At 41.1% G+C, this 27,208-nt stretch overlaps 1 protein-coding gene across 3 annotated transcripts in view; it reads left to right on the top strand.

Moving 5' to 3' along the window:
- The first annotated feature begins 1,611 nt into the window (after positions 1 to 1,611).
- The window catches only part of LOC130841011 (phosphatidylcholine transfer protein), a 32,631-nt gene continuing 7,034 nt past the window's right edge, over positions 1,612 to 27,208 (top strand). Inside the window, exons 1-2 of one of the 3 annotated variants that reach the window (XM_057717161.1) lie at positions 1,612 to 1,798; positions 25,147 to 25,264. In XM_057717161.1, the coding sequence (XP_057573144.1) occupies positions 1,658 to 1,798; positions 25,147 to 25,264 (259 nt within the window). In that variant the 5' untranslated portion in view covers positions 1,612 to 1,657. The remainder of the gene's footprint in view (positions 1,799 to 25,146; positions 25,265 to 27,208) is intronic. The other 2 variants (XM_057717159.1, XM_057717160.1) reach the window with 2 other exon arrangements.

The raw sequence follows: 27,208 nt of genomic DNA, 5'->3' as shown, positions 1-27,208 counted from the left end.
AACAGGTTTTTCTGGACCCATTTACAACTGTTTTCCAGATTTTTGCCACAAAATAAAAATTATTTCCTAATACAATTCTTTCCTTCATTAGTTCTAAAAAAATAAACATGGTTGTAATTTTCAACATACCCAAACATATGTACATTTACCTTCTGAGTTTAGTAGATAAGCACACTTTTCAACATGTGTAATAAACACCATGTAAACTTCCTACTTTATATCTTTCATAATGCCGTTTATACTCTCATGCTTGTCATCATTAATCACTCGCTATAAAGTGATAAAGCTGCCACCTCATCAAAGCCCCCCTTTAAAATGGGATTTCTTGACAATATATGAAAATACTTCATAGTCAATGGTTTTTGAAGAAATTCCTTTTTTAAGCAATTAAACTTTAGTTTAAATATATTTTTTTTATAAAGAGGACCAAACTTCAGAGTCTTAAGAGTCTCTAATCTCTTGTGTGTTTTGTGTAGGGAACTACTATAACCCTCCTCCCATCCTCATGAAACAGAACAGAACCAACATTGAATTGAATATAGTGGTAAATTTATGCTGCCAAGTCTGATCTTATTTCTCTTGGAAACTGGCATAAATGTAGAGTTTGCCATCAACTTCAAGGCTCTCTTTCAAGTACAGAGGGAGAAACATTTCAATATACTAATATAAAGCAAGTGGAAATTTTTATAAACATTTACTTTGATAGGCAGTGTGCAAACATGTTCTATATTTATTTTATGTGGTCACCTCCAGTTCTAACTGGTTGCACAATTTTACCCCATTTTACCGATTAGGAAACATGGGTTGCCAAAGTTTACTGGCACCCATGTGGTGTTACATTTATTTGATGTTTAAAGTGTCTACTTCATCCAAACCAAAGTACAGTCTGGTGGTAAGAAATACAGTAATACCAAAGGGACTTGGAACAAAAATGTCTTTGAGTTGCAAAAGATCTAAATTATGCAAGCAGCAGAAATCTTGAATGGACACCACGATAACTTTTTAGATCATCTTTTATCATCCTGGTGGCCAAATACCATTATGGATTAGGTTCCTTAATCCTTTTTGTGACATGGACCCCTTTGGTTTTCTGGGGAATCCCCTGGACCTCTCCTCAGGAAAATGTTTTAAAGTGCATAATAGAAAGAATGAAATATTGTTCTAGCATCCAACCCCTGAGATTTTCAAGCATTTCTGCTCTGTCCGTCTCACCTCCCACGTCTACCAAACCGCTCACAGACCTTCCCTAACGTTCTTCAGAGAAGGTAAAGGAGAGACACCCAAGCAGGTTTGGAGGGTATGGTGCTGGGGAAGAGATGTTTCTGAGATGACATTAATGTCTTCCTTTTCCCTTCCGTCTAGAAGCCTCCCCATTTCCTAGCCTCTCCCATCTTTCCCCAAATCAAGCCCAAAGTTTCTCTAGTTTTCTCTTTCCCTTCCTCCCACAGCTCTCCCTCGGCCCAAACCAACCTTCTCCAGGCCGGCCCCTCACTGGCCCCACCTCCATTTAGGCTCCTTCTCCAACGTCCCGCCTCCTCTCAATCACTTTTCGGTTCCCTGCCAATCACGCTGGGCCACCCTCTCGCCCCGCCCCCGAACACGAACCTAGCCTGTCCCCGGCCTTCCCTGCGGGCTGTGGAGCAGCTGCTGCGGAAGGATGGACCCTGGGGCCCGCGGCTTCTCTGAAGAGCAGTTCCGGGAGGCCTGCGCTGAGCTGCAGCAGCCCGCAATTTCCGGGGCCGACTGGGAGCTGCTGGTGGAGACTTTCGGCATCAGCATCTACCGTCTGCTGGATCAGGTAGCTCTCGGCCCGCTGGGGGACCACGGGGCGACAGGATACGGGGCCCCCGTGCCCGCGGGGAGTGCGGGGCTGCAGCCGGAAGTCGGAGCTAGCGGGCCTTCTGCAGCCCAGGGGAGCTAGCTCAGGGGGTGCCTCCAGCGGACTTTGCCCCCTGCGGGTCGTGGGGAGTGGGGAGGTCATCAGAATTTAGTCTTAGGTCTGAGGGTCCTACAAGGCAAGTCGTTTGTTACAACTTAATGATAGCGTTATAAACGTAGATGGGCTGATTCTTAGCCCCATGCACTCGCCTGGAAGGGACATGAAGCCCCGCTCCCGGGTGGATGCCAGTGGTGTCTGTGTGGCGGGGAGTATCTTAGGATGGTATATAGGTAGAAAAGAGACTGGGCTTTTCACAGAGTGGATGTGCAAGGTGACATGTGTCGGGGGAGGAGTGTTACTGAGAAGGGACCTACTGTCATCTTTACTCATTTTACTGACTTGCTTCTTTTGGCTGCCGAACCCTCCTTGTAAACCAGACTTAATGGCTTTAGTCTGAAGCTTCTAGGGGGAAGAATAACGATAAGGTAGGAGGAATGGAGACGGGGGCCTGCCTGGAGGCCTTTGGAGCCAGGTAGCCAGCCAGGTAGAATGATGTGCAGTCATCAGTTGCTCTGTGTGCTGGTAGCTGCATGGCAGGTGGCTTAAAAGTCACCTTTAGGCAAGGTAAGTGAGGTCGAGGTTTCCTGCCAGAGGATCAGAGGATCAGAGTATCAGAGTGTTAGAGAAGGGCGGAGCAGCTCTGATGTCTGTGTGTACCCAGGGTCACTGGGTACAGCAGGGTGAGCAGAAAGCTCAGGCTAGAGCAGGCAGAATTAATTTCCAAGTGTCATTTCAACAGCTACCTTGGTGCACACATGGACACGTTTTCAGACAAAATCCTTTTATCTTGTGACCGTTTCATTTTCCTCACCATCCATATCCAGGCATTTGCCAAGTGTTGTCAATTCACTGCTCAGATGTATCTGATGTCTGGTCCCTTTCCCTTCCCTTTCTTTCCTTTACCTTTTTCACTCTGAGTGGCACCTCTTACCTAGAATTGCAGTGAAATCCTAACTAGCTTCTTGGCCTTCCACCTCTCTGATCCCTTCCATCCTACACGTTTACAGCCCAGTCAAGCACCTGAAAGAGAGGTTATGATCTTATCACGCCCCTTGCAGTGGCACTGTTGATTGCAGGACTAATAATAATATTAACTGCTGTAATAGCTAATGCACATTGCATGCTGTCTTAGGCTCCAGGCAATATTTAAGTGCTTTGCAGACATTGACTTACTAAATCCTCACATCAACCCATGTTGTAAGGTACTGTGTATCTATATGTAAGGTGCTATGACTATCACCTTTTTACCAATTTGGAAATGGGTGTGTGGAAACGTTGATTGCTGTAGACTCAAACTGGAATTGGAACTCAGCTATCTAGCTCCAGACCTGTGCTGTAAATATTCTTCTACATTGACTCTGAAAGAGGGCAAGTGCTGCCAGGTGGGCTGTGCATGTGGAACTAGGCTGGTTGCAACTCACATTTCCAGCTTTACCTCCCATGACTCGTCCATACCCCTCCTGTCCTCCAGTCAACCTTGACTATTCCCCTCACCTCCCCCACAAGGGCTTGTGCTCTTTTGATTTTATGCCTTTTATTCCACAACATCCACTGCCTGAGCTGAGAGGGAGTGACTGGCTTTGTATTGTGTATTGTTTCTACTGTGTATTGTCATGTAGCAGGGCCCACCTCCCTCCTGTGGGGAGGATGTGAGTGGCATTCAGAATAGTTCCTATCCCTACCAACCATATTTTAAGATACATTCTTATTTCCACCTGTTCTGAGCATGAGGGAACTCATGGCACATTGACGTAAGCTACAAGTCTTTCCAGAGAATTCCATAAGTTGGAGGCCATACAATTCCCATAGGTGTGCCCTTGAGCCTCAGCAGCTAGAATGGAGGGCCACTGGCCCATGCCCACCTTGATCTCCATCTGTATTAGATGTCAAGAGGCCCTGTTGTGTCAAGTGCAAGCCCTTTCTTAGAACCCTCTGTGCATATCCAGTGTTATTTGCTGCCTGACCCATTTTGCTAAAGCCTCATTTTCTTTCCAGGTTGACCCCCATTCTTTACTTTCCTCCTGTAAAAGAATTCCCTCTGATTTCCAGTTAGTACATCTTGTCTTCTGAATACCACTCCGCATCAAAAGTGAATTCAGCTCACCCACACTCTGCCTAGACCTGCACTTCTCTCCCCTAAAGCCCTTTGCCCTTTTCTGTCTTGTGGGCCAGTTTTATCCACCATGCATGTTGTTGCCATTATGTGCCTCTTTTTGCACCACCCCCAACTTCCCTGTCTAGAGCCATTTTACCTACACATGTGCATATAGCCTTGGGTCCCCAGGTCCCTGACTGGAGGTCAGACCAGAAGACCCTGGCCTCTTGATCAGTCTTCATCTGACTAACATACTGGTTTATTGCCCAGTGATTCCAGATCAGGTTTTTCGCTGCAGTTTTTGTCTTCTGGCTTTTTAAATTCCTCCAGCTGGGGTACATAGAGTGGACTTGTTTGTGGCCCTTTAATGTTGGGGGACCAGCAGGCGGTCTTACTGATCCACCCGACTTTTGATAGTGCTGCATTAAAACCTTCACTTCAGACCCGTCAATAGCCGCATCATTCATCCATCTAAAGATTTCCACTCTGTGGAATAAGTCCCTTGATTCCTCCTGTCTCTCCCTATTTCTTGTTAATGTGAAACCCATAAGGGGAAACTGAGACAGGTAATCCGATAAGACTTCTTGGATTGCTCAATTTTGCTGCTTAAGGTTACATGTGGTGCATGCAAAAGGGACCCTTTTCATCAAAGTTCTTGCCAAAGCTTTGCTGAGTAGGAGGCATAGTCAATGGATAAATGTCCTAATCATGATAAAGGCAGTCCATCATGGCTTGCATACAAATCATATTAGCTGCTTCATCAAGTGTGTCCCACTTGGAATTTATAGGATAGGAAGAATCAGACAGTCCCCCTTATCGGACAGGCCCCTTCTCAGACTTTACAGTGACTTTTGTCCAGTCAAACCAGGCTGGCTGTTCCCTAGGAAATAACCTGCTCTAAGTCTGGATCATATATAGCCAGCCTCTACAATTGGCTAGGAAGCCACAGTGAGCGCTGATTGTGATCTAATTGATGCTGTAACAAAGTTATTGTTACATGTTTTGAAAAGACTGAAATAAGTGTAGAGGCACTTGAAAGAGTTTGCAATGTAACAAATAAATTATATTTTAAAATAAAAAAGATTGTGGCTTCTTTTTAGTAGAAGCGAATAATTTTGAATCTTGTTCTTGGTCAAATGGCTACTTTTGATATACAATATTTTGATAGTTTTTTATCTTCTCTTTTTCTATTAACTCACAAAATTTTAGACTTAGAATGTCTCTTCAAAACCATTCTGTCCAACAGCATCACACTTTTTTTCACTTTATTTTTCTAACTTTTTTTTTCAGTTTTCTTGTTTTTACCTTCCCTTTTTTTCTCCTTGTAATGGTAATAACTTATCTTTACATGGTTCTTTAATATACAAAAATGCTGTTGCATATAAGTTTTCATTTATCCCTCTCAAGAATTCTAGAAGATACAGACTGGCTTATTTTCCTATTTTACAGATGGTGGTAAGACCCAGAGTTGTTAAGTAAGCCACACAAGACCTCATAACTAGTAACTAGATGTGAACCAGTCTACTTTGATAAACTCAGTGCCAAATATATAGCTTGCTTCAATTCAGAGCTATATTCTCTTTCCAGAAGCTTAGCAAAGCTAGTGCAAAATTGCTATCTAAGTGCTATCTCACCTGGTATCATGGGAAGAGCATGGATATTGGAGGCAGGTAGTCTTGGGTTAAAATCTCTGCTGTGCTACACTATCATTTTTTTTTTTTAAAGCTCTTCATTGGAGTATAATTGCTTTACACTGTTGTGCCAGTTTCTGCTGTACAACACAGTGAATCAGCTGTATTTATGCATATATCCCCATATCCCCTTGCTCCTGCAACTCCTTCCCACCCTCCCTATCCCATCCCTCTAAGTGATCACCCATCATCGAGTTGATCTCCCTGTGTTCTGCAGCAGCTTCCCACTAGCTATCTGTTTTTCATTTGGTAGTGGTTATATGTCAATGCTACTCTCTCACTTCGTCCCAGCTTCCCCTTCACCCCCACTCCATGTCCTCAAGTCTGTTCTCTACATCTGCATCTTTATTCTTGCCCTGCCATTGGGTTCATCAGTACCATTTTTTTGGATTCCATGTATATGAGTTAGCATACGGTATTTGTTTTTCTCTTTCTGACTTACTTCACTCTGTATGATAGACTCTAGGTCCATTCACCTCACTACAGATAACTCAGTTTCATTCCTTTTTATGGCTGAGTAAAAATCCATTGTATATATGTGCCACATCTTCTTTATTTATTCATCTGTTGATGGGCATTTAGGTTGCTTCCATGTTCTGGCTATTGTGCTGCAATAGTGCTGCAGTGAACATTGTGGTACATGTTTGTTTTTGGATTATGATTTTCTCAGGGTATATGCCCAGTAGTGGGATTGCTGGGTCATACGGTAGTTCTATTTTTAGTTTTTTAAGGAATGTCCATACTGTTTTCCATAGTGGCTGTACCAATTTACATTCTTACCAACAGTGCAGGAGGGTTCCCTTTTCTCCGCACCCTCTCCAGCATTTCTTGTTTCTAGATTTTTTGATGATGGCCATTCTGACCGGTGTGAGGTGATACCTCATTGTGGCTTTGACTTGCATTTCTCTAATAATTAGTGATGTTGAGCATCTTTTCATGTGTTTGTTAGCCATCTGCATGTCTTCTTTGGAGAAACATCTATTTAGGTCTTCTGCCCATTTGTGGATTGGGTTATTTGCTTTTTTGGTATTGAGCTGAATGAGCTGCTTATATATTTTGGAGTTTAATCCTTTGCCAGTTGCTTTGTTGGCAAGTATTGTCTCCCATTCTGAGGGCTGTCTTCTTGTCTTGTTTATGGTTTCTTTTGCTGTGCAAAAGCTTTTAAATTTCATTAGATCCCATTTGTTTATTTTTGATTTTATTTCCATTATTCTAGGAGGTGGGTCAAAAAGGATCTTGCTTTGATATATGTCATAGAGTTTCCTGCCTATGTTTTCCTCTAAGAGTTTTATAGTGTCTGGTCTTACATTTAGCTCTTTTATCATTTTGAGTTTATTTTTGTGTATGGTGATAGAAAGTGTTCTAATTTCATTCTTTTACATGTAGTTGTCCAATTTTCCCAGCACCACTTACTAAAGAGGCTGTCTTTTCTCCATTGAATATTCTTGCCTGCTTTGTCAAAGAAAAGGTGCCCATATCTGTATGGGTTTATCTCTGGGCTCTCTAGTCTGTTCTATTGATCTTCCTTTCTGTTTTTGTGCCAGTACCATACTGTCTTGATCACTGTAGCCTTGTAGTATAGTTTGAAGTTGGGAGCCTGATTCCTCCAGCTCCATCTTTCCTTCTCAAGATTGTTTTGGCTATCGAGGTTGTTTGTGTGTCCATACAAATCATAAAATTTCTTGCTCCAGTTCTGTGAAAAATGCCATTGGTAATTTGATAGAGACTGCATTGAATTTGTAAATTGCTTTGGGTAGTACAGTCATTTTCACAATGTTGATTCTTCCAGTTCAAGAATATGGTGTGTCCATCCATCTGTTTGTATCATCTTTGATTTCTTTCATCAGTGTCTTATAGTTTTCTGCATACAGGTCTTTTGCCTCCTTAGGTAGGTTCATTCCTAGATATTTCATTCTTTTTATTGCAGTGGTAAATGGCAGTGTTTCCTTAATTTCTCTTTCTGATTTTTCATTGTTATTGTATAGGAATGCAAGAGATTTCTGTGCATTAATTTTGTATCCTGCTACTTTACTGAATTCATTGATTAGTGCTAGCAGTTTTCTGGTAGAATCTTTAGGGTTTTCTATATGTAATATCATGTCATCTGCAAAGAGTGACAATTTTACTTCTTCTTTTCCAATTTGGATTCCTTTCTTTTCTTTTTCTTCTGTGATTGCTATGGCTAAAACTTCCAAAACAATGTTGAATAATAGTTGTGAGAGTAAGCACCCTTGTCTTGTTCCTGTTATTAGAAGGAATGCTTTCAGTTTTTCCCCATTTAGAACTACGTTGACTGTTGGTTTTTATTATGGCTTTTATTATGTTGAGGTAATGTCCTTCTATGCCATTTTCTGGAGAGTTTTTATCATAAATGGATGTTGAATTTTGACAAAAGCTTTTTCTGCATCTATTGAGAGTATCATAAGGTTTTTATCCTTCAGTTTGTTAATACAGTGTGTCACATTGATTGATTTGTGTATATTGAAGAATCCTTGAATTCCAGGGATAAACCTCAATTGATTATGGTGTGTGATCTTTTTAATGTGCTCTTGGATTGTGTTTGCTGGTATTTTGTTGAGGACTTTTGCATCTACATTCAACAGTGATATTGGCCTGTCATTTTCTTTTTTTGTGACATGTTTTTCTGATTTTGGTATCAGGGTGATGCTGGCCTCATAGAATGAGTTTGGGAGTGTTCCTCCTTCTGCTATATTTTGAAAGAGTTTGAGAAGGATGAGTGCTAGCTCTTCTCTAAATGATAGAATTTGCCTGTGAAGCCATATGGCCCTAGGCTTTTGTTTTTTGGAAGATTTTTAATCATAGTTTCAGTTTCAGTGTTTGTGATTGATCTGTTCATATTTTCTATTTCTTTTTCGTTCAGTCTTGGAAGATTGTACTTTTCTAAGAATTTATCCATTTCTTCCAGGTTATCCAATTTATTGGCATATGGTTGCTTGTAGTAGTCTCTCATGATCTTTTGGATTTCTGTGGTGTCAGTTGTTACTTCTTTTTCATTTCTAATTCTGTTGATTTGCATCTGCTCCCTTTTTTTCCTGATGAGTCTGGCTAATGGTTTATCAATTTTGCTTATCTTCTCAAAGAACCAGCTTTTAGTTTCATTGATCTTTGCTATTGTTTCCTTCATTTCTTTTTTATTTATTTCTGATCAGATCTTTATGATTTCTTTCCTTCTGCTCACTTTGGGGTTTTTTTTTGTTCTTCTTCCTCTAATTGTTTTAGGTGTAAGGTTAGATTGTTTGTTCGAGATTTTTCTTGTTTCTTGAGGTAGGGTTGTATTGCTATAAACCTTCCTCTTAGAACTGCTTTTGCTGCATCCCATAGGTTTTGGGTCATTGTGTTGTCATTGTCATTTTTTTCTAGGTATGTTTTGATTTCCTCTTTGATTTCTTTAATGATTTCTTGGTTGTTTAATTGTGTATTGTTTAGCCTCCATGTGTTTGTATTTTTTACAGTTTTTTTTCTTGTGATTGATATCTAGTCTCATGGTGTTGTGGTCATAGAAGGTGCCTGATATGATTTCAATTTTCTTGAATTTGCTGAGGTTTGATTTGTGACCCAAGATGTGATCTATCCTGGAAAATGTTCTGTGCGCACTTGAGAAGAAAGTGTAGTCTGTCATTTTTGGATGATATGTCCTATAAATATTAATTAAGTAAAGATGGTCTATTGTGTCATTTAAAGCTTGTGTGTCTTTATTTATTTTCTGTTTGGATGATCTGTCCATTGATGTAAGTGGGGTGTTCAAGCCTCCCACTATTATTGTGTTACTGTTGATGTCCCCTTTTATGGCTGTTAGCATTTGCCTTATGTATTGAGGTGCTCCTGTGCTGGGTGCATAGATATTTACAATTGTTATATCTTGTTCTTGGCTTGATCCCTTGATCATTATGTAGTGTCCTTCCTTATCTCTTGTAATAGTCTTTACTGTAACATCTAATTTGTTTGATATGATTATTGCTACTCCAGCTTTCTTTTGACTTCCATTTGCATGGAATATCTTTTTCCATCCCCTTACTTTCAGTCTGTGTGTGTCCCTAGGTCTGAAGTGGGTCTCTTGTAGACAGCATATATAGAGATCTTGTTTTTGTATCCATTCAGCCAGTCTGTGTCTTTTGGTTGGAACATATAATCCATTTACATTTAAGGTAATTATTGACATGTATGTTCCTATTACTATTTTTTTAATTGTTTTGGGTTTGTTTTTGTAGGTCTTTTCCTTCTCTTGTGTTTCCTGCCTAGAGAAGTTCCTTTAGCAATTGTTGTAAGGCTGGTTTGGTGGTGCTGAATTCTCTTAAGTTTTGCTTGTCTGTAAAGCTTTTGATTTCTCTGTCAAATCTGAATGAGATTCTTGCTGGGTAGCATATTCTTAGCTGTAGTTTTTTCTCTTTCAAGACTTTAAGTATATCCTGCCACTCCCTTCTGGCCTGCAGAGTTTCTGCAAAAAGATCAGCTGTTATCCTTATAGGTTTTCTCTTATATGTTATTTGTTGCTTTCCTCTTTCTGCTTTTAATACTTTTAATATTTTTTCTTTGTGTTTAATTTTCATTAGTTTGATTAATATGTGCCTTGGTATGTTTCTTGGGTTTATTCTGTTTTCTCCCTGCACTTCTTCGACTTGGTTGACTATTTCCTTTCCCATGTTGGGGATGTTTTCAACTATAATCTTTTCAAATATTTTCTCAGACCCTTTCTTTTTTTATTCTTCTTGGACACCTGTGACTTGAATGTTGGTGTGCTTAATGTTGTCCCCAAGGTCTCTGAGACTGTCTTCCATTCTTTTTATTCTTTTTTCTTCTTCCTGCTCTGTGGCAGTTATTTTCACTATTCTATCTTCTAGCTCACTTATTCATTCTTCTGTCTCAGTTTATTCTGCTGTTGATTCCATCTAGAGTATTTTTAATTTCAGTTATTGTGTTATTCATTACTGTTTCTTTGCTCTTTAGTTCTTCTAGGTCCTTATTAAATGTTTCTTGTATTTTCTCTTTTTTTGTTTTCAAGATTTTGGATCATCTTTACTATCATTTCTCTGAATTCTTTTTCAGGCATTTTTCCTGTTTCCTCTTTATTTATTTGTTCTCGTGAGTTTTTATCTTGCTCCTTTTCCCGCAAGGTGTTTCTTTGTTTTCTCATTTTGTCTAATTTATAGTATTTGATATTTCCTTTCCTTAGGCTGCCTCGTTGTGTTTCCTCTTGTTTCTGTTCTCTGCCCCTTGTGGTGGCGTTGGTCCAGTGTCTTGAGTATACTTACTGATGGACGGGTCTGGTGCCTGCTTTCTGGTCTGTAGATCTGACTCTTTTTCCTCTGATGAGCAGGGCCATTCAGGTGGTGTGTTTTAGGGTATCTGTGAGTTTAATATGGCTTTAGGTAGTGTGTGTGCTGATGGTTGGATGTGTTTTCCTGTCTTGTTTGTAGTTTGGTGTGAGGTATCCAGCACTGGCAGTTGCAGGCAGTTGGCTGAAGCACAGTCTTAGGCTCTGATAGAGGCCTCTGTGAGAGTTCTCTGTGGTTAGTATTCTCTGTTTCTGAGGACTCTCTAGTCTCAAATCTAGTGTCCTAGACTCAGTGTTCCCTCCCCAGAGCCTCAGGCTTGACTTCTCGTCGAGGAATCCAGACTCCACAGGTCACTTGTCCCAGCAATAAAAGGGATTAAAAATGCCTACCCAAGCCCCAGACTAATGGTAAAAGGTTAAGTCAAACAAATACTGAAGCAAAGAAACATGTACAGGGACAAGAAAGGCAAAAACAGAACCCAGTAGAATATAAAGCACTAGAACAACCTGACAGAAGAACCCCAGAACACAATTAGACAATTAAAGAGAAAACCAACAAAAATTCAAAACCAAACAAAAACCAAAACCATAACCTAAACAGAGTGCCAACAAATAACTGATGCAAAGAAACAAAACAAACTGACAAGCATATTAAAAAACAAAACAAAACAAAAAAACAGAGAAATTCTGAAAACGAGGACCAAATATAACAGGGACCAAAAAGAAACAGGGACCAAATATAACAAAGAGCAAGAGAACAACTGGATAGACTGAAGATCCCCAAAATGAAATCAAACAATTATAATTAGAACTGAGATAAAGTCAAAATCTAATAACAGAAACCAAAGCAGTGTATCATCTGAAGAATAAAGCAGGGAAACAGAGCAGACCAATAATATTGATTGAAAGTATAATAAGATAAAATAGAATAAAAAGAGAGAAAACACAGAGCAACAGAAGAGCATAGTATAAGTAAAAATATATAAAGAAAGAAAAAAATAGAAATATGTTAAAGATGAAGAAAAGAAGATGGGGAAATAAACTCTTCACTACAGAAAAGCTAGCTATAAATATAAATATATAAAAACGATAAAAATAAAAGTAAAAAACAGAATAAAAAGTATGCTATAAAATGTGAAATTCCCTTAGGACTAAGGTCGTATTAAAAAAAAAAAAAAAGCCAGAACTGACAACAGAATGGATCAAATCAATAGAATTAATGATAATAATTCTGTTTCCTTGGGGTCTCAGCTGTAAGTGTCCTTGTTCATGCCTTGAGCCTCAGGCTACCTTTGCCTCCCCAAGAGGCCCTCTTCTGCCTCTGGGTTGGAATTTGGACCTGCAGTGGGTCCTATGGGGTCCATTTAGCTTCTCATCTGGCCCAATTCCTGTGTGTGCTTGCTCTCAAAGTCCACAGCTGCTACAGCTAGTTCTTTTTCATTTGTGGGAACATTCATTGTCTACTCAGATATTCCAAAGATATAGGGTCTACCTAGCTGATCATGGGGATGTAGTCTGCAGCTTGTATATCTGATGGAAAGATTTTAGAACCTCTTCCTTAGTGTCCCTGTCCCTGGCATTCAGCTTTTGTTTTGTCCCTGCTTCTTCGTGTGGTCCAACTGCCAGAATCTGGTCCTGAGGCTGCCTTGGAGCTCTTTGGGTCTGCCTCAGTGAGGGTTTCCTGTACTGTTCTTCTGTAGACACAAGTGTGTGGGTAGTGTGAGGCTTTGATAGTGGCTCATCTCCCTGGGTGTGACTCAACAGTTGCACCCTGCTTGGATCACGGGAGCCCTGGGGGTGATGTCAAATGTGCAGGGATGCTGGTGGCTAAGGTTATAGGAAATCTGGCCTTAGTGTGGTTCTGGCGTAAGGCACCTGAGGGCCAGCCTTTAGGGGCTTTTTGTATTACTCTGCAACCAGCAGAGCTTTCTTTATTGTTCATCTATAGGGCCTTGTGTGTGAGGAGAGAAAGGGTACAATAGTGGATCCTTCCCCTGTGTATGAGTCAGCAGTAGTGCCCTGCCTGGGTCATGGGATTCCTGGTGGTGGTGGCAGTGCCTGTTGCACAGGGAAACCAGCAGGCTCAGGTGTGAGAGGAATGTCTCCAGAGATGGCCCTCTCTGCCAACTTCTTCTGGCTCTTGGCAACGAGCACACCAGGCCAGCCCCCGAGGGGGCTTTTTCTATCCCTCGTTGACTGGCACTCGACAGCCAGGCCCAGAGGGGGCCTCCCTTTGTTGCAGGCATGGAGAGAGAGGCTACAACAGTGGCTTCTCCCCACTGCTTGTGACTCAGCAGTAGCACCCTGCTACAATGGCAGCCCAGCTTTCCATGGTAGGCATTCCCTGCTGTGGATTTCTTCCCTCCTGTCCCCTCAGTCCCTCTCCCCACAGCCAACAATGGTTCTCACCCTGGGCCACTTCTCCAGTCCCCACGTTCCAGCTCCCAGATCCCCTGTACTGTTGTGAGCCCATGTCTCAGTCCGGGAATGCAGGGCCATGGTACAGACCCTCTGTGTGTTTCTCACTCTTTCCTGTCTGCTTCTCACTCTTTCCTGTCTGCCACAGATCGGCTGCTTCACCCTCTTTGGACAGTCCCAAATGCCTCCCTTTTGACGAATCAAGTTCCCCATTGGAGAGGGGGTTTCCCATCAGGGAAGGGGGGTTTCCCTGAATTCAGTAATCTTTCCCCTGTTTCAGCTCCTCCCACCCCTGGGTGTAGGACCAATCCCTCTTTTTTTTTCTCCTCTTGCTTCTTCTTCTTTTTTTTTTTTTTCCATTCTACCCAGTTATCCTGGAATCTTTGTAGTCCTTTCTGGTGTCCAAGGTCTTCTGCTAGTGTTCAGCCAGTTTTCTGTGGGAATTATTGCATCTTTTGATGTATTCCTGATGTATCTGTGGAGAGAGATGCACTCCATGTCCTTCTACTTTGCTGCCATCTTCTGAACCTTCTTTTAATGACCTATCATTTGTTTATTCAGGAGATACTCATTGGATGCCTCCCATGTGTTACTGCCCTGGCAGGCACTGGGAATAAGCAGGGAGCAGGAAATTGGATCTGCCGGTTCAATGAATGAGCTTCTTGAACAATGAACCATATTCACTGATGAGAATAAACCTGTAGTATATAATGAAATGGCAGCTGAAAAATGCTACGAAGAAAGTAAAGTGGGATGAAGGGGTAGAGAGATGTTTTAGCAGCAGGGTATCCAGGGGTGATGTGATGTGCTTTAGATAAAGGGAATCTGGAAAACCCCTCTTCCTGGAAGTAACAGTTAAGTGGAGATAGAAGTGAAATGAGAGATTGAATCATTTCTAGAGGAGAAATGGACCAGAGAGTGTTTCTCAAAGCTCAAGCACATTAGAATTGCCTGGGGAGCTCTAAGGACATCACCAAATCCTACTCTAGAGCCCAAAATTGAATTTGGCTGGGGTGAGGCTTGAGTGGTCTTTTTGAAAAGCTCCCTTTTCACATAGAGGTTGATTATTCTGTCCTCTCTCATCTGTTTGAAAAACTTCATAACAAAACATTTTGTTGTTGTTGTTTCTTTTTGTTTTTTAATGTTTAAAGTTTCCCAGGAGATTTTAATGAGCATGCTGGGTTTTAAACCACTGTAGTAGAGGGAACACTGAGTGCTAAGTCTCTGAGCCAGCCTGAGCTTGCCTTGTTTTCCAGGAAGAGCCAGAAGGACATAGGACTAGGGTCAAGTTGGGGCTGTAGAGTGGCCAGGGACCAGGCCCCACTTACTATTCAGGTGATCTTGGCCAGTCTATTTCATTTTAAAATCCCAGCTTCCTCATTTGCAAAACAACTATACTACTTACTTTTCAGGGTCATTGGCTTCTCACAAATGTTGAATGAAATGATACACGGCAGAATGGTTCTTGACCTTGATCACATGCCAGACTCATCTGCAGGGCCTGTTAAAATTTGCAGTTAATACCCCACTCCATTTCAGATTCAGTGGATCTGGGTAGGGTCTGAAAGTTGGCTTTATATTTCTCTACTTCTTTTTTCTCCTCTCTCCCCCCTTTCTCCCTCCCTTCCCTCCCTCCCTTTCTTCCTCTCTCTCTCTCATTCTTTTCTTCCTTCCTCCCTCCCTGCCTCCCTCCTCTCTCTCTTTCTTTCTTCATTTTATCTTTAACCAGTTGCCAAGTGATACTGAAGCTCCTGGTCCAGGGACCATACTTTGAGAACCACTGATGTATGGGGAGTATCTCGCATGGTGACACTGAGAGGCAGGAGAGGGCCTTAGATATGAGAAACAGTGGGAACTGAAAGGTAAGAGTGAGAAAAAAAAAAAAGAATATCTTAAGATGAAAGCAATGTCCACTTTAAGACTCACTCTCCCTGATTTTTAAATTAGTGGCCACTTGGGAGTGAATGTGGTACCCTGAACAGTGCTGAGAAATTCCCCTGGAGATAAAGGCCGTGGATTACTTACAAAAGCTTTTCCAGGGATCTGCAGTCAGATCTCGCTGGAGCTTTAGGCTGGTTACCATGCCAATAGACACTGTGACATGACAATAGATGGTGTGAAACTGGCGTGCAGAAGCTCACATCATTGATTTAGACCAAGAAAAAAGCTGGACTGAAAAGATCTGGCGAAGGTCTTGACTTCTTACATTTTTAAACCAAGTGTCTAGCACTGTGAGAAGGGACTGCCTTTCATAGATCTTCTAATCATTGAGTTTGGTGAGGAGCAGACAGTACTTTCTCAGGGACTGTTCTTTCCTATACTGTTGACCTACTAAAATACTGAGAGCCTTGATTTACTGGGCGTACTACTCTGTGTTAGCCAGGCTTGGCTGAAAGAAAGCTTGACCTTTCATAGGGAAGCAGAGATTTAATTGCCATGAGAAGAGATTTACCCCTGTGGATGAGAAGCTTCCACTCCCATTCCCCAGGTGGGATCATAATCCGATTTGCATCATGGGCTTCTTTACTTCTGGATGATAGTATTTTCTGCTCCCTCTCTTACCCTTCTGACTCTCTCTTAAGGGAGGAGTAGGACCAGAGTGATTGATGGAACAATTGTTGCGCCCAGAACACTTACAGAGCCATATTTACTTGCGGGAAGGGCCACCATGTCTTAAAGCTGAGCACCATGTGTAGCTTCCTTCTACTTCCTGCTGTCGATCGAGGCTAACACTCTCTCTCTCTGTCTCTCTCTCCTGTTCCATCTTCCCTGAGCATATAACTGGATGGACAGGTCAGAGCATCACTTCTCCTCGCCTCACTTCTGTCTCAGGATGAGCCTGTGGTTTAGGTAGTATGAAGATGCTGGTCCCAAGATTTAGATTTGCGGGAATGAAGGGGAAGGGGTGAGTAAGATCCCCCACTTCTGTCTGCAAGTATAAGTCTACCTTTGTGCTCCACAGCTGCCTTTGGGCAGTTTGAATGTGCCCTAGTGAGAAGACACCTCCAAAATATTGGTTCATGACCCATTCAAGCAGTCTTTCAGGACCTATTGTGCGCCTGCATTTTGCTAAGCCCTGGTGATGCCTGATGAATAAGACAAAGTTCATGCCTTCCAGAAGCTTTAAGACAATAAAACAGGCAGTTTTTAATGCTACGTAGATCTGAGTTCCTGACCTATACCATTTTTTTGTTCTCCCTGAAAAGCTTCTTTTAACATTTCTTCCAGAGCAGTTCTGCTGCTTATGAATTCCCTCGGTTTTTATTTGTGTGAAAAAGTTTTTATTTCTTCTTCACTTTTGAAGGACAGTTTCATTGGATATAGAAATGTAGGTCAGTAACTTATTTCTTTTAAAATATTATATATTTCACTCCACCCTCTTTTTGTAGGGCAGATTCTAATGAGATGTCTATTGTAATTTTCATTTGTATTCTTCTGTAGGTAAAGTGGTCTCTCAACCATCCCCGCCAGCTTCTTTTAAGATTTTCTTTTCTCTTCAGTTTTCTGAGTTTGAATACAATTTATTTAAGGTTTTTGGTATTTTTTCCTGTATGGTGTGCTCAAGATTGGCATATTTACTTTGGAGGGTGGTCTGAGCTTAGATGGTAAACCCCCATGTGATTCAAAATAAAATATAATGTATTTGGGGCTTATGACACAAAGATTTCTCTCTTGCATGTGGAATTGCAATACAACTCTAGTCATTCAGAGCTTTCCATGTTGTATTTTAGAAGTGGTGGTGGTCTAAAGCTGGGATTGCCAATTTTTTCTTTTTTGTATAAAAACAAAGAAAATATTTTAGGCTTTACAGGCTAAGAGGCAAAACATATTATTATGTATTGACTTATACAACCACTTAAAAATGTAAAAACCTTTCTTAGCTTGTGGACTGTGAAAAATAGGCAGCATGACAGATTCAGGAACCCCTGGTCTAACATATAGTTTTGATGCCTAATTGCTCAGTGATTTTAGGATTTATGAGCCTAAGACCCTGGCTGAGTCTCTGCTTCCCAATCTACAAGCTGGAGATAATTCCTGTTTTGCCACATTTGTTCAGGGATCTAATGAGAGGACACATTTTGAAGCACCTGGTAAATTAAATGGTGTTTGGTTGTGAGCTATAGCAAGAGTGACTCTATGTCCCAATATACCCACCACAGCCTGGTTTGTACTTGTCCTGGTGAAACATTTTACAACACCTCTTTCACTCAAAACTGTTCTGGTTGGAATGATAAATTATATGGTCACCCTGGCTATAGCTGTGTGCACTCCAGTGGCTTATTATTTATCTAATGACATGTTGGGAGAGGTCAGTGACTATTTGAGGCAGGATCATAGACTTTGAAATCTGCTGTCACATCACTGGCTTCAAGTGCAATTCTGTTGCAACTAATGAACTTCAAGTCAAGTTCATTAGTTGTGTGACCTTGGGTGAGTTTCATAACCTTTTATTTTTATTTTAATAGCTTTATCGAGGTATTATTTAAGTACCACAAAATTCACTCATTTTGAGTGTACAGTCACTGATTTTTAGTAAATTTATAGAGTTGTACAACCTTCCCCATGTCTAATTTTAGCACGTTTGTGTTACCCCCAAAGAAACCTCCTACCTGTTTGCAGTCATCCAGTTCCCATTCCCAGCCCCAGACAACCACCAAGCTACTTCTTGTCTCTACAGACTTAAGTTTTTCTGATATTTCTCAAAACGTCTTCCAACCTCAGTTTTGTTGTCTTTAAAATGAGTTTACTGATGGTCCACACCTCATATTACCATTGGGTAGGGGGTACCCTTGGGTAAGTGGGATGACCCGTGTAAAGCACTCAGCCCACGGCCTGGTATTCAGTAAGCAAGCACTCAATGAGCATTAGCTACCACTGTTATCTTACTAGCTCTCTGCAGTTCTTCGGGATTAAACCTGCCATGTGTTCTTGGAGAGATCTCAAACATTGAATCAGATTTAGTCAGCTGTCTTTCTTCCTATAGTCTTCCTCATTCACACTGCCCTGTGGCAGCTACAGCTTTGGCACCTGCCATTAGGAGTGATTCTCACTGGTGAAAAATGCTTCCTTTTCATACCTTCTGAGCCTGTTACTTGCCACAGAAGGCTGGATTTGGACAGCTTCCACCGTGGTAGATTGGGGAGGCTTCCTGGGCCCTGAAGGAATGGAAATGAGCTCTTTTGTGAGAGGCAAAGAAGATTCACTGCACACTCGAGAGTATATTGACAGGATTAGAGAGATATGATTCACCAAGGCTGTCTTGTAGTTAGTGATGTAAATGCAGATAAACACCATAATTGGAGAGAATGAATGATGCCTTTCTCCAGGTGAAGTGGCAGGGTGTAGGGACAGTGGGGATGACTCCTCTGTGGGATTACTCCTGTGTGGGAATTGCAAATGTCAGATGCAAACATTTTGACATTTCTCATATGTAAACACATTAGCTCTACAGAATTTATTCTGTTTAGGACAAATAAGTGAACTTTTGGCAGCAATGTTTCTGTAAATATTTTAACCCTATGAATGCAACTAAAAAAAATTGAAATTTTTAAAAATGCAAGAAATTTTTTAAAAAGGTAAGAAATATAACAGCTTGGTTTTTAGACAAGTAAGCCAGAATAACAGAACATCTCAAAAATTAGTGATGACAGTAGCAAATTGCTAAAGCATACCTCTGCACCCCTTCTGCGTCTTCACTGTTAAAGTGGAGATAGTGAGATGCTTATTTCATAGGATCGTTATGAGTATTAATATCCAAGCACAGTGCCCAGCTTAGAGCAGGTGCTGCATAGATGTTAGTTCCTATAAAATGTGCATTACATTACAGTTCTGAATCCCCAGTTCTTTAATCTGGAAAAAGGAGATCGTTATTATACCCACCTTATTAGTACTTGTTAAGTACTTATTATGTACCGGCACCACAGTAAGAGCTTTAGATGGACTATCTAATTTAGTCCTTATAATCATTCTCCTAGGTAGAAACTCTTACTAGACTCATTTTGCAGCCGAGGAAAGCAAGACTAGTAGGTGGAAGAGCTTAGACCATACCTGGGCTGTGACTCGAAGCCCATTCTCTAAACACCACACTGTATTTCCTGGCATGGGAGTTTTGAGATGACTCTGAAATAATATATGGAAAGACAGCACAGCCCCAGTTCATTGGAAGTGATAGTATTCACCCTTTCTTCATTCTTGCCTTTTCCTTATTTCTTGTCTCAAGCCCCCAGAAGCCGCATCTAAAAAGTACCTCTTCTGGCTGTTGGAAGCCTATTGGACAAGCACACCAGGCTGAAGTGCTCATGGGAGCATCTCAGTGGGAGGTCTGTCCTGGGTGGTTTGGGGCAGGAACACTGATTTGGGGACTGGAGAACAGTTTCCCATCCAGGCTTTGCCACCAACAGTCATCAGCTGACTCTTGGCGAGTCGCTGTCACCTTTTACGTAAGGGTCTAAGGCCCCTTCTGCCTTTAAGAGCTTGTGTTGTCTTTACTGATACTATTAGCTTGTCATTTGGAACAGTGACTTGGAGCAAACGTAGAGAGAATAGAGCTAAATTAGAAGACATTGTGGGAAGAAGGGGCCGGTGTCGCCCTCTTTCTGGCTGTCCCAAGTGCTAACTGTAGGACTCAGGCAAGTCATGTAGCCTCTCGGAACATCACATCCTCTTATAAAGGTGGAGATGGCACCAGTGTCCCTGTGGACACCACAGGGCTGTGTTGAGATTATATGAGATAATGAATCTAAAACTGGAAACTGCACTGTGTTTAGAGAAACAAATCCTAGTATTATTGAAAAAATTTATAGCAGGTCCAAGTGATTGGAAGACTTCAAATGCACAGCTGTTGCAGTGACTGCTAACAGATCATCAAGGGAAGTACATTCCAAGCTGGAAAGCCAAGTATAAGCCTATACCTGATTGTTTTCTCAGGGCCAGGGACATAGTGGGTCCATAAATTTTTTCTGAGTTACACAGTGGAAGGAGGTGGAACTTTCTATAATAGTGTGGCGCAAAGTTTCAGATATCTGTGCAAAATTAAATATGCTTCAATTTAATGTCCATTAATAGTGTCCGTTATCTCTTACTTCTCTTCCTTGACAATTCATTTTAGTAATGCTTATGTATTTCTGTACTATTTTAATGTTTTACACATAGTCATATTTGCTTGTAGTGTTTTCTCAGTCTACTTTTCTACTTAAAATAATGTCACATAAAAAACAGACCTAAACAAACAAACAAACAAACCTGGGCTTAGGGTTAGGGATTGTTGTAGTAGGGAGAATGCTTTGACAGTAAGATCTGTGAGTGTCTCAGGAGTGAGGCAGAAAGGTCTTTCTTTTATAGAGAGGAGTCAGCAAAGCTAGAAGCCACATGCAAGGAAGTGAGATGAAGGTGGCCTGACTGGAGAATAGAACAGAGAATATCTTACCCTGAGGCCAGTCTATTCTCAGGAGGGACTAGGTGCTGCTCAGGCTGAGGCTGGGCCAAAGTTTAGGGCCTGGAGGAAGGAGAGACATTTAACTGGTTTGGTTAACAAGCATTTTGTTCTGATTGATCAGCAGAATAAGCAGTTTAGCTAATCATTTACGGGGCAATGAAAGGGAATTTAGAGGCACTGTGTCTGGCCTTGTGATGGGTAAGCAAGGTGTGTGTGTGTGAGTCTCATCTAAGTCATGAGGGAAAAGGTGGTTCTTTCGTGATAAGCTATTTTCTGGAACACAAAGGGTGGGAGATTTTCTTAACCTCTGCTATTTTCCGGGATCACAGAACTCAAGTAGAATTCTCAGTAAGAACTACTTGTAATAGTTAGGATTGATTTTAGCTACAAGTAACAGAAAATTGGATTAAGAATGACTTAAACAAAGAGGGGTTTATTTTTCTCACCTAACAAGTATTTCAGAGGTCAGCAGTTGCTGGCATTGGTTTTGCTGATCAATGATGTCAGTAAAACTCTGAATATTTTCACTCTGCTTTCTCATGTTTGTTGTCTCTTAGTCACAAAATAGCTGCTGCTGCTCTGGAATCATCCACATTCAAAACAAGAGCAAGGTGTCTTATCGCTCCCTCTACCTGTATAGGAGACCAGGAAAGTTATTAGCTGTGCACATGGCCATAGGGTTTCTATTAGTAAGAAAGAGAGTATGCGCTATAACGAATCTTCTGTATCTTCTGGGAATTATATTCCACACATGATACTGACTGATTCTCTACCGTTGAATAATCCTTTTACCATCTCACATATAGGAAATTAAATATCCTATAAATGGAGCATTAGAAAAGCATGCAGTGTGTTTTACTTTAGATAAAGAAATTGAGCCATTCTTAGAAGTGATTTTCTGGAGGAGCTTCAGGAAAAGCCAAGAACCTCTTGAGTAAACTTGTTTGGAGTCATTTATAGAAATGTTAGTATGTTTGGAAACATATCTGCAACAAATGTATGGGAATTATATCTCTTATTTGAATCAATTCTAAAAACTACACCAATACTAAAAACTACACCAATACTAAAAACATTGCCCACATAAAACTAAGATTTATGTTTTTTCCTATTAAATTATTTGTACGAATGATGGTACCTAATCCTGGTGAGATGCTCCTTTGCTACTAGTGAGTATATAAATAGGTAAAAACATTTCTTAAGGGTTTATCAAAAGTATAAAGAGCATTAAAAAGTTAATGTCCTTGACCCTAAAATTTATCTCTAAGGAAGCATTTTGCCTTCCTATTGAAAATGTTAGAATTATGAACCAAGCTTGTCCACATGGAATAATTTTTCCAGCAGTGTTCATAAATGTGAAAATATGTGGAAACAGAAATAACTTACAAGAATAATTAAATTAGCTGTGATCGCTCCATAGTTTCAAAATAATATAGTTAAAAATAGGAATACAAGCTGTTTATACCATCTTACTCCCATTTTATAACATGTAGAAGTATTTATTTACTCAAAAAAATGTCAAATATTATCAATGGATGTTTATGGATTATGGAATTACATGTCATTTTAATTTTCTTTATTATTTTTGGCATTTTCTAATTTTCCTTAATGAATATGAATTATTTCTATAATTATAAAAAATTCACTTTATTTTGTAAAAGACATAATGGAAATGTGTGCATGTTTGCTGAGACCCTCTTTTGAAAGAAATGAGGGGTGAAAAAGTGTTTTGATCCAAGGATTTGGGTGGGGTTGCTCAGAGCCTGAAAAGAACATTTTATTGGCAGACTAGAAAAGGTGTTGCCTGGCCTTTTGTCCTCTGGAGTTCTGGCATTTCTCAGTTCTACCATAAAGAGAGTGTTTAAAGGCAGTTGTCACAATAGTTCATTCTTTGGTATTCAGGTTAATCACATCTTTCTATTTTTCTCTTCCTAGAGCGCTTTCTGTTTTTCTTTTCTGTGATATGTACAGGACTGAGGTTATTAAGGGCTGAAACTACATTCAGAGGAATGGGAACCAGTTCCAGGAAGCTATTTTAATTCATCCAGATAACCAAATCTAACTCATGTGGAGTTGGGGAGATCATTATCTCTATACATAATTATCCCTTTTGCTCAGTGTGTAGAAAATGGGGACCCACTACTCCTGAACAGAAGCTAATTGTCTCTCTCCCAAAGCTGATTAAAACGTCTGTGGGTATAGATGTGCGGTGTGTACAATCCTTCACTCTTCCCATCTGTGAGCTTGGGGGGAGGGGACAGGAGGGGAAGATGTTTCTCCCTGGTCCTGCCCTTCCTGTGGGGCATCCCGGGCGCAGCACGTAAGGGGGTCTGTCATTTGCTGATTGGAAACGCTTGGTATAAAGCCACATCCTTTTAGAGCTGAAACAGCCTTACGAATTCAGTGTCAATTCTACCTCCCATTTCCTGCCAGGCACTTTCACATACACCTGAGATTCCTAAACTGGGATGTGCTTATCCCTGGGTTGTGCACCTGAGTCAGGAGACCCTTGAAGCCTCAGGATCTCTGGAAAGATTCCCCATGTTTACCCCTTGACGTCACATAAGTCCCTGGAAAGGTGTTTAAGAAGATGTGTTTAAGAAGATGGGTTCATCATGTTCCATTAGCCAACAAGATTATGTTAGCATGTGGAAGTATGAGTCCATCTAAAAGCTTTACTTTTGTTTGTTTTGTTAGTTTGCTTTTCCATTGAAATTAAGAGCCATCGATTTAATCTTAACAGCAGAGCCTTTAGGCAAGGTGAGAGCCAGGAATTGTTAGCTGCCATTGTACAGAGAGTGAAGTGTATCCACTCCAGCCTGGAACCCTCACAGAATATGGCTTAACATGAAAACAAGGAAAATCTCTTGTACTTAGGAATCTAGTTATGGTCTTTTTCTGAATAAAAGGGACTAGTATGGTTTGAAGCTCATGTTTCTTCCCTTTTTCATTCTTTTATTCACAAGTATTTAAAGGGACTTCCCTGGTGGCCCAGTGGTTAAGACTTCACCTTCCAATGCAGGGAGTGTGGGTTCGATCCCTGGTCAGGGAGCTAAGATCCCACATGCCTTGTGGCCAAAAACACAAAACATAAAACAGAAGCAATACTGTAACAAATTCAATAAAGACAAAAAATAAAAAGGTGTTTATAGAAAAAAGAAGCAGTTGGTGAAAAATTTTGTCTTGGAATTGGTAAAACAATGTGTTGGGTTTCATTACTCCCCATGGGTATCTAAAATAATAGTCTGAACCCCGAATGCTAGCTGCCTATATGGTACCCCCACGTGGATGTTTAATAAGCATCTCAAACTCAACTTGCCCAAGATAGAACTTTCGGTTACCCTACAACCCACAAATCACCTCCTTTGCAAGTTTTCTCTGTCTTAGAAAGTGGATCTCCTATCTACCTGGTTGCTTGAGAACGAGTCCAACGTTTCTCCTCAATTTCTTTCCTTTCTCTGTCCCCACAGCCAGTCTGTCAGGATGGCTTCCAAAATGTGTCCCTAAATCACTGATTTCTCCCCATCACTGTTGTTACCTTCCTATCCAATCACCATCATCTCTTATCTGGACCACTACACTGGTCTTCTAACCCATCGCCTTGCTCCCTTATGGTCTATTTTCTACCAAGCAGCAAGAATCATCTTTTAAAAGTCATCCCCTATTTAAAGTCATTCCCATGTTTAAAGTCATTAGTTGGTTTTCCATAGCAGTTAGAAGAACATTTTTAACCCTTTACCCTGGTTTACAAAGTCCTTTGGGCCTGGACCCCATTACCTCTCTGACCTCAGCTCCTGCCACTCTCCCCCATCACAGTTCTCTGGTCCCCCGACTTTCTGTTCTTTGAGTAAGCCAATCCATCAACCTGAGGGCCCTTTCCTAACCAGGAATGGGCTCTCCTCATCTTCCCATGACTGGGTCCTTCTAATACTTAGAACAAACTGTTCTGATGAATCCCTCATAGAACATTTCCTGAACACCTGATGATATAGGATGCACCACCAGCACCCCCAAACCCAGGCACCATTTATCACATAACCCTCTTTCACGCTATTTAAATTACCTGGATAGCATATAGCTGTCACCACCACCAATGCCTAAGGCCAAATATAAGACCCAGCAGAGCAGGCTCTTCATCTGCTTTTTCACCATTGTGTCACCCAAGACCAAGAGGAGGTGCTCAATAGTGGTGTTGCATGAACAGCTATTTTTCATATGCTGTGTAATCTCAACTTGGGAATCAATAGGTTGTTTCTGTCTGTTCTGTTTTTATAGCAGACTGGAGTGTATGAGTATAAGGTCTTTGGCGTTCTGGAGGATTGCTCGCCGGATCTACTTGCAGATGTCTACATGGACTTAGACTACAGGAAACAGTGGGACCAATATATTAAAGGTGAGTGACACCTACAATTAAAAAAAAATTATAAAGTAAAATCTAATGTTATTTATTCTAGCCAGTAGTAAGCAAAAGGTTTAATTTTTACTATATTATGTTTCATTTTTAATTTTGGCATACATGTCTTAAAGTGCTAGGTTAAAATGTGGCTTTGCTATTCTTAGGTTTGCTCTTTTTATACTATTAGAGTCATTCTCCAGTTTGCTCTGAGGGCTACTTTGTTCTTATTGCAAGTTCTTTGTCATCTCAGAAACCTAGGTGGTCATGGAAGTCTTCTTGGAGGAGGTGGTACCCAAGGTTTTTTTTTTACAGGTGGAATCAGAGTTTTATGAGTGGCAAGAATACATATATGTGAAGAGGTGAGAGGGTGAGTGGTATAAGGACATTTCAGACCCAGGGAACAGCATGACTAAAGTGAGGAAGGCGTGAAACAACATGAAATATTAAAAAAACCTGTGAGCAATTTGGTGCTGTTGGGTTGTTGGGGTAGCAGAATCTGAAACTTGGCTGGGAGGAGGGTTCAGTTCTCCAAGGGCCTAGGCTGGCCACCCGACTACACTTCTTAGATTTTTCCTATAAGTGATGGGGAGTTATGAGAGGCATTACATAGGGGATCTTCCTGCCACCTAGAGCCAGGAGTGGCCTCTGCCATCTCAGTCACAGTGGAATAGATATGCAGCAGCTAGCCTAGGGGCACAGAAACCTTGATAGACCCTTGCTGTGGTCAGGACTCTTGGTTGCAAATAACCAAGCACTAACAAATGCCAGCATAAGAAAAGGAGAAAGCAATTTTTCTGGTTCATGGCATTGAAAAGTTCATAGATGTCTGACTTCCAAGTAAGCTATCAATATATCCAATACTTCATTTCTCCATCTGGACTCTGTTTTCTTCTGTGTTGACCTCATTTTCAGGCAGATTCTTATATCATGGCAAAGATACAACCAGAAGATGAAGGCTTGCATTCTAACCATGTACATAACCACAGAGGAATAGGAACTTTGCTACTGATGCAGCCAGAGTCTCAGGGTTGCTTCTCATAGCCTCAGCATGGATCATATACTACTTCCTGGGGACATTTATCATGGTTTTGGGTCACTTAGTGTTTTCAAATAGCCTTCCTATCTAGGGGGAATTGTGATGCCCACCTATTCAGTGGAGAAGCCAGACTTTCTCTGTCCATTGCCCTAGCAGCCGGGGTTCAGTCATGTGCTTAGACATTGGCAGAGCCTCTGATGTGTAGTACTTGGCATCAGCAGCCCACACTATGGAGCATGGTCCAGAGACAGCAGTAGTTTGGCTTCTCTGGAACAATCCTGAGGTTCTAATCCTAACTCTGGTCCTCCTAGGTCTTCTGTGAACTACCTGAGACCCTTAAAAAAACTACTTTTTGGCCTCAGCTTTCTAGAATAGCAAGCCAAGACTCTATCCACATGCACCTCCTGTAAACTAATCACTATGGCCATGTCTGGTTCAAATTCCCAGCCGTGAAATTAACACTGTCAGTCATGCTTAAACCACATAGTGAAGGAGAGAAAGGTGATGCCCTGAAGGAAAATGAGATGCTGGTCCAAGAAGCGGGGAGTCAAAACTGGGCAGGCAAAGCAACAGATGTCCACTCCTTCCCTTCCTTTCAAGGGCATCTTCAGCCTCCTGTACCGATGGGCTGGTAAGCTCTTTACTCCATAGGCTTCTAATAGATTTTCTTTTTTCAAGAGCTAAATTACTTAACACATTGCCACAGTTAGTATCTCCTCAAGGGACTCTCTTGGTTCCTTCAGCAGCCTTAGCTTGGATCCTTCTCTAAATGGTTAGTTAGAAGCTTCCTGCACAGCTTGAGGGCAGAGGCTGTGCACTGCATAGAGTTTCTTTGCTATCTTCCTCCAAGAGCTGATGCTGTTTGCACAGAATAGCATGGTGGATATTAAGATTTGGTCCCTGTG

This window comes from Hippopotamus amphibius, chromosome 17 (assembly GCF_030028045.1).
Source record: "Hippopotamus amphibius kiboko isolate mHipAmp2 chromosome 17, mHipAmp2.hap2, whole genome shotgun sequence".
NCBI lineage: Eukaryota > Metazoa > Chordata > Mammalia > Artiodactyla > Hippopotamidae > Hippopotamus > Hippopotamus amphibius.
The sequence above is the reverse complement of the archived record's forward strand: the minus strand, read 5'-3'. Positions and strand labels throughout refer to the sequence as shown.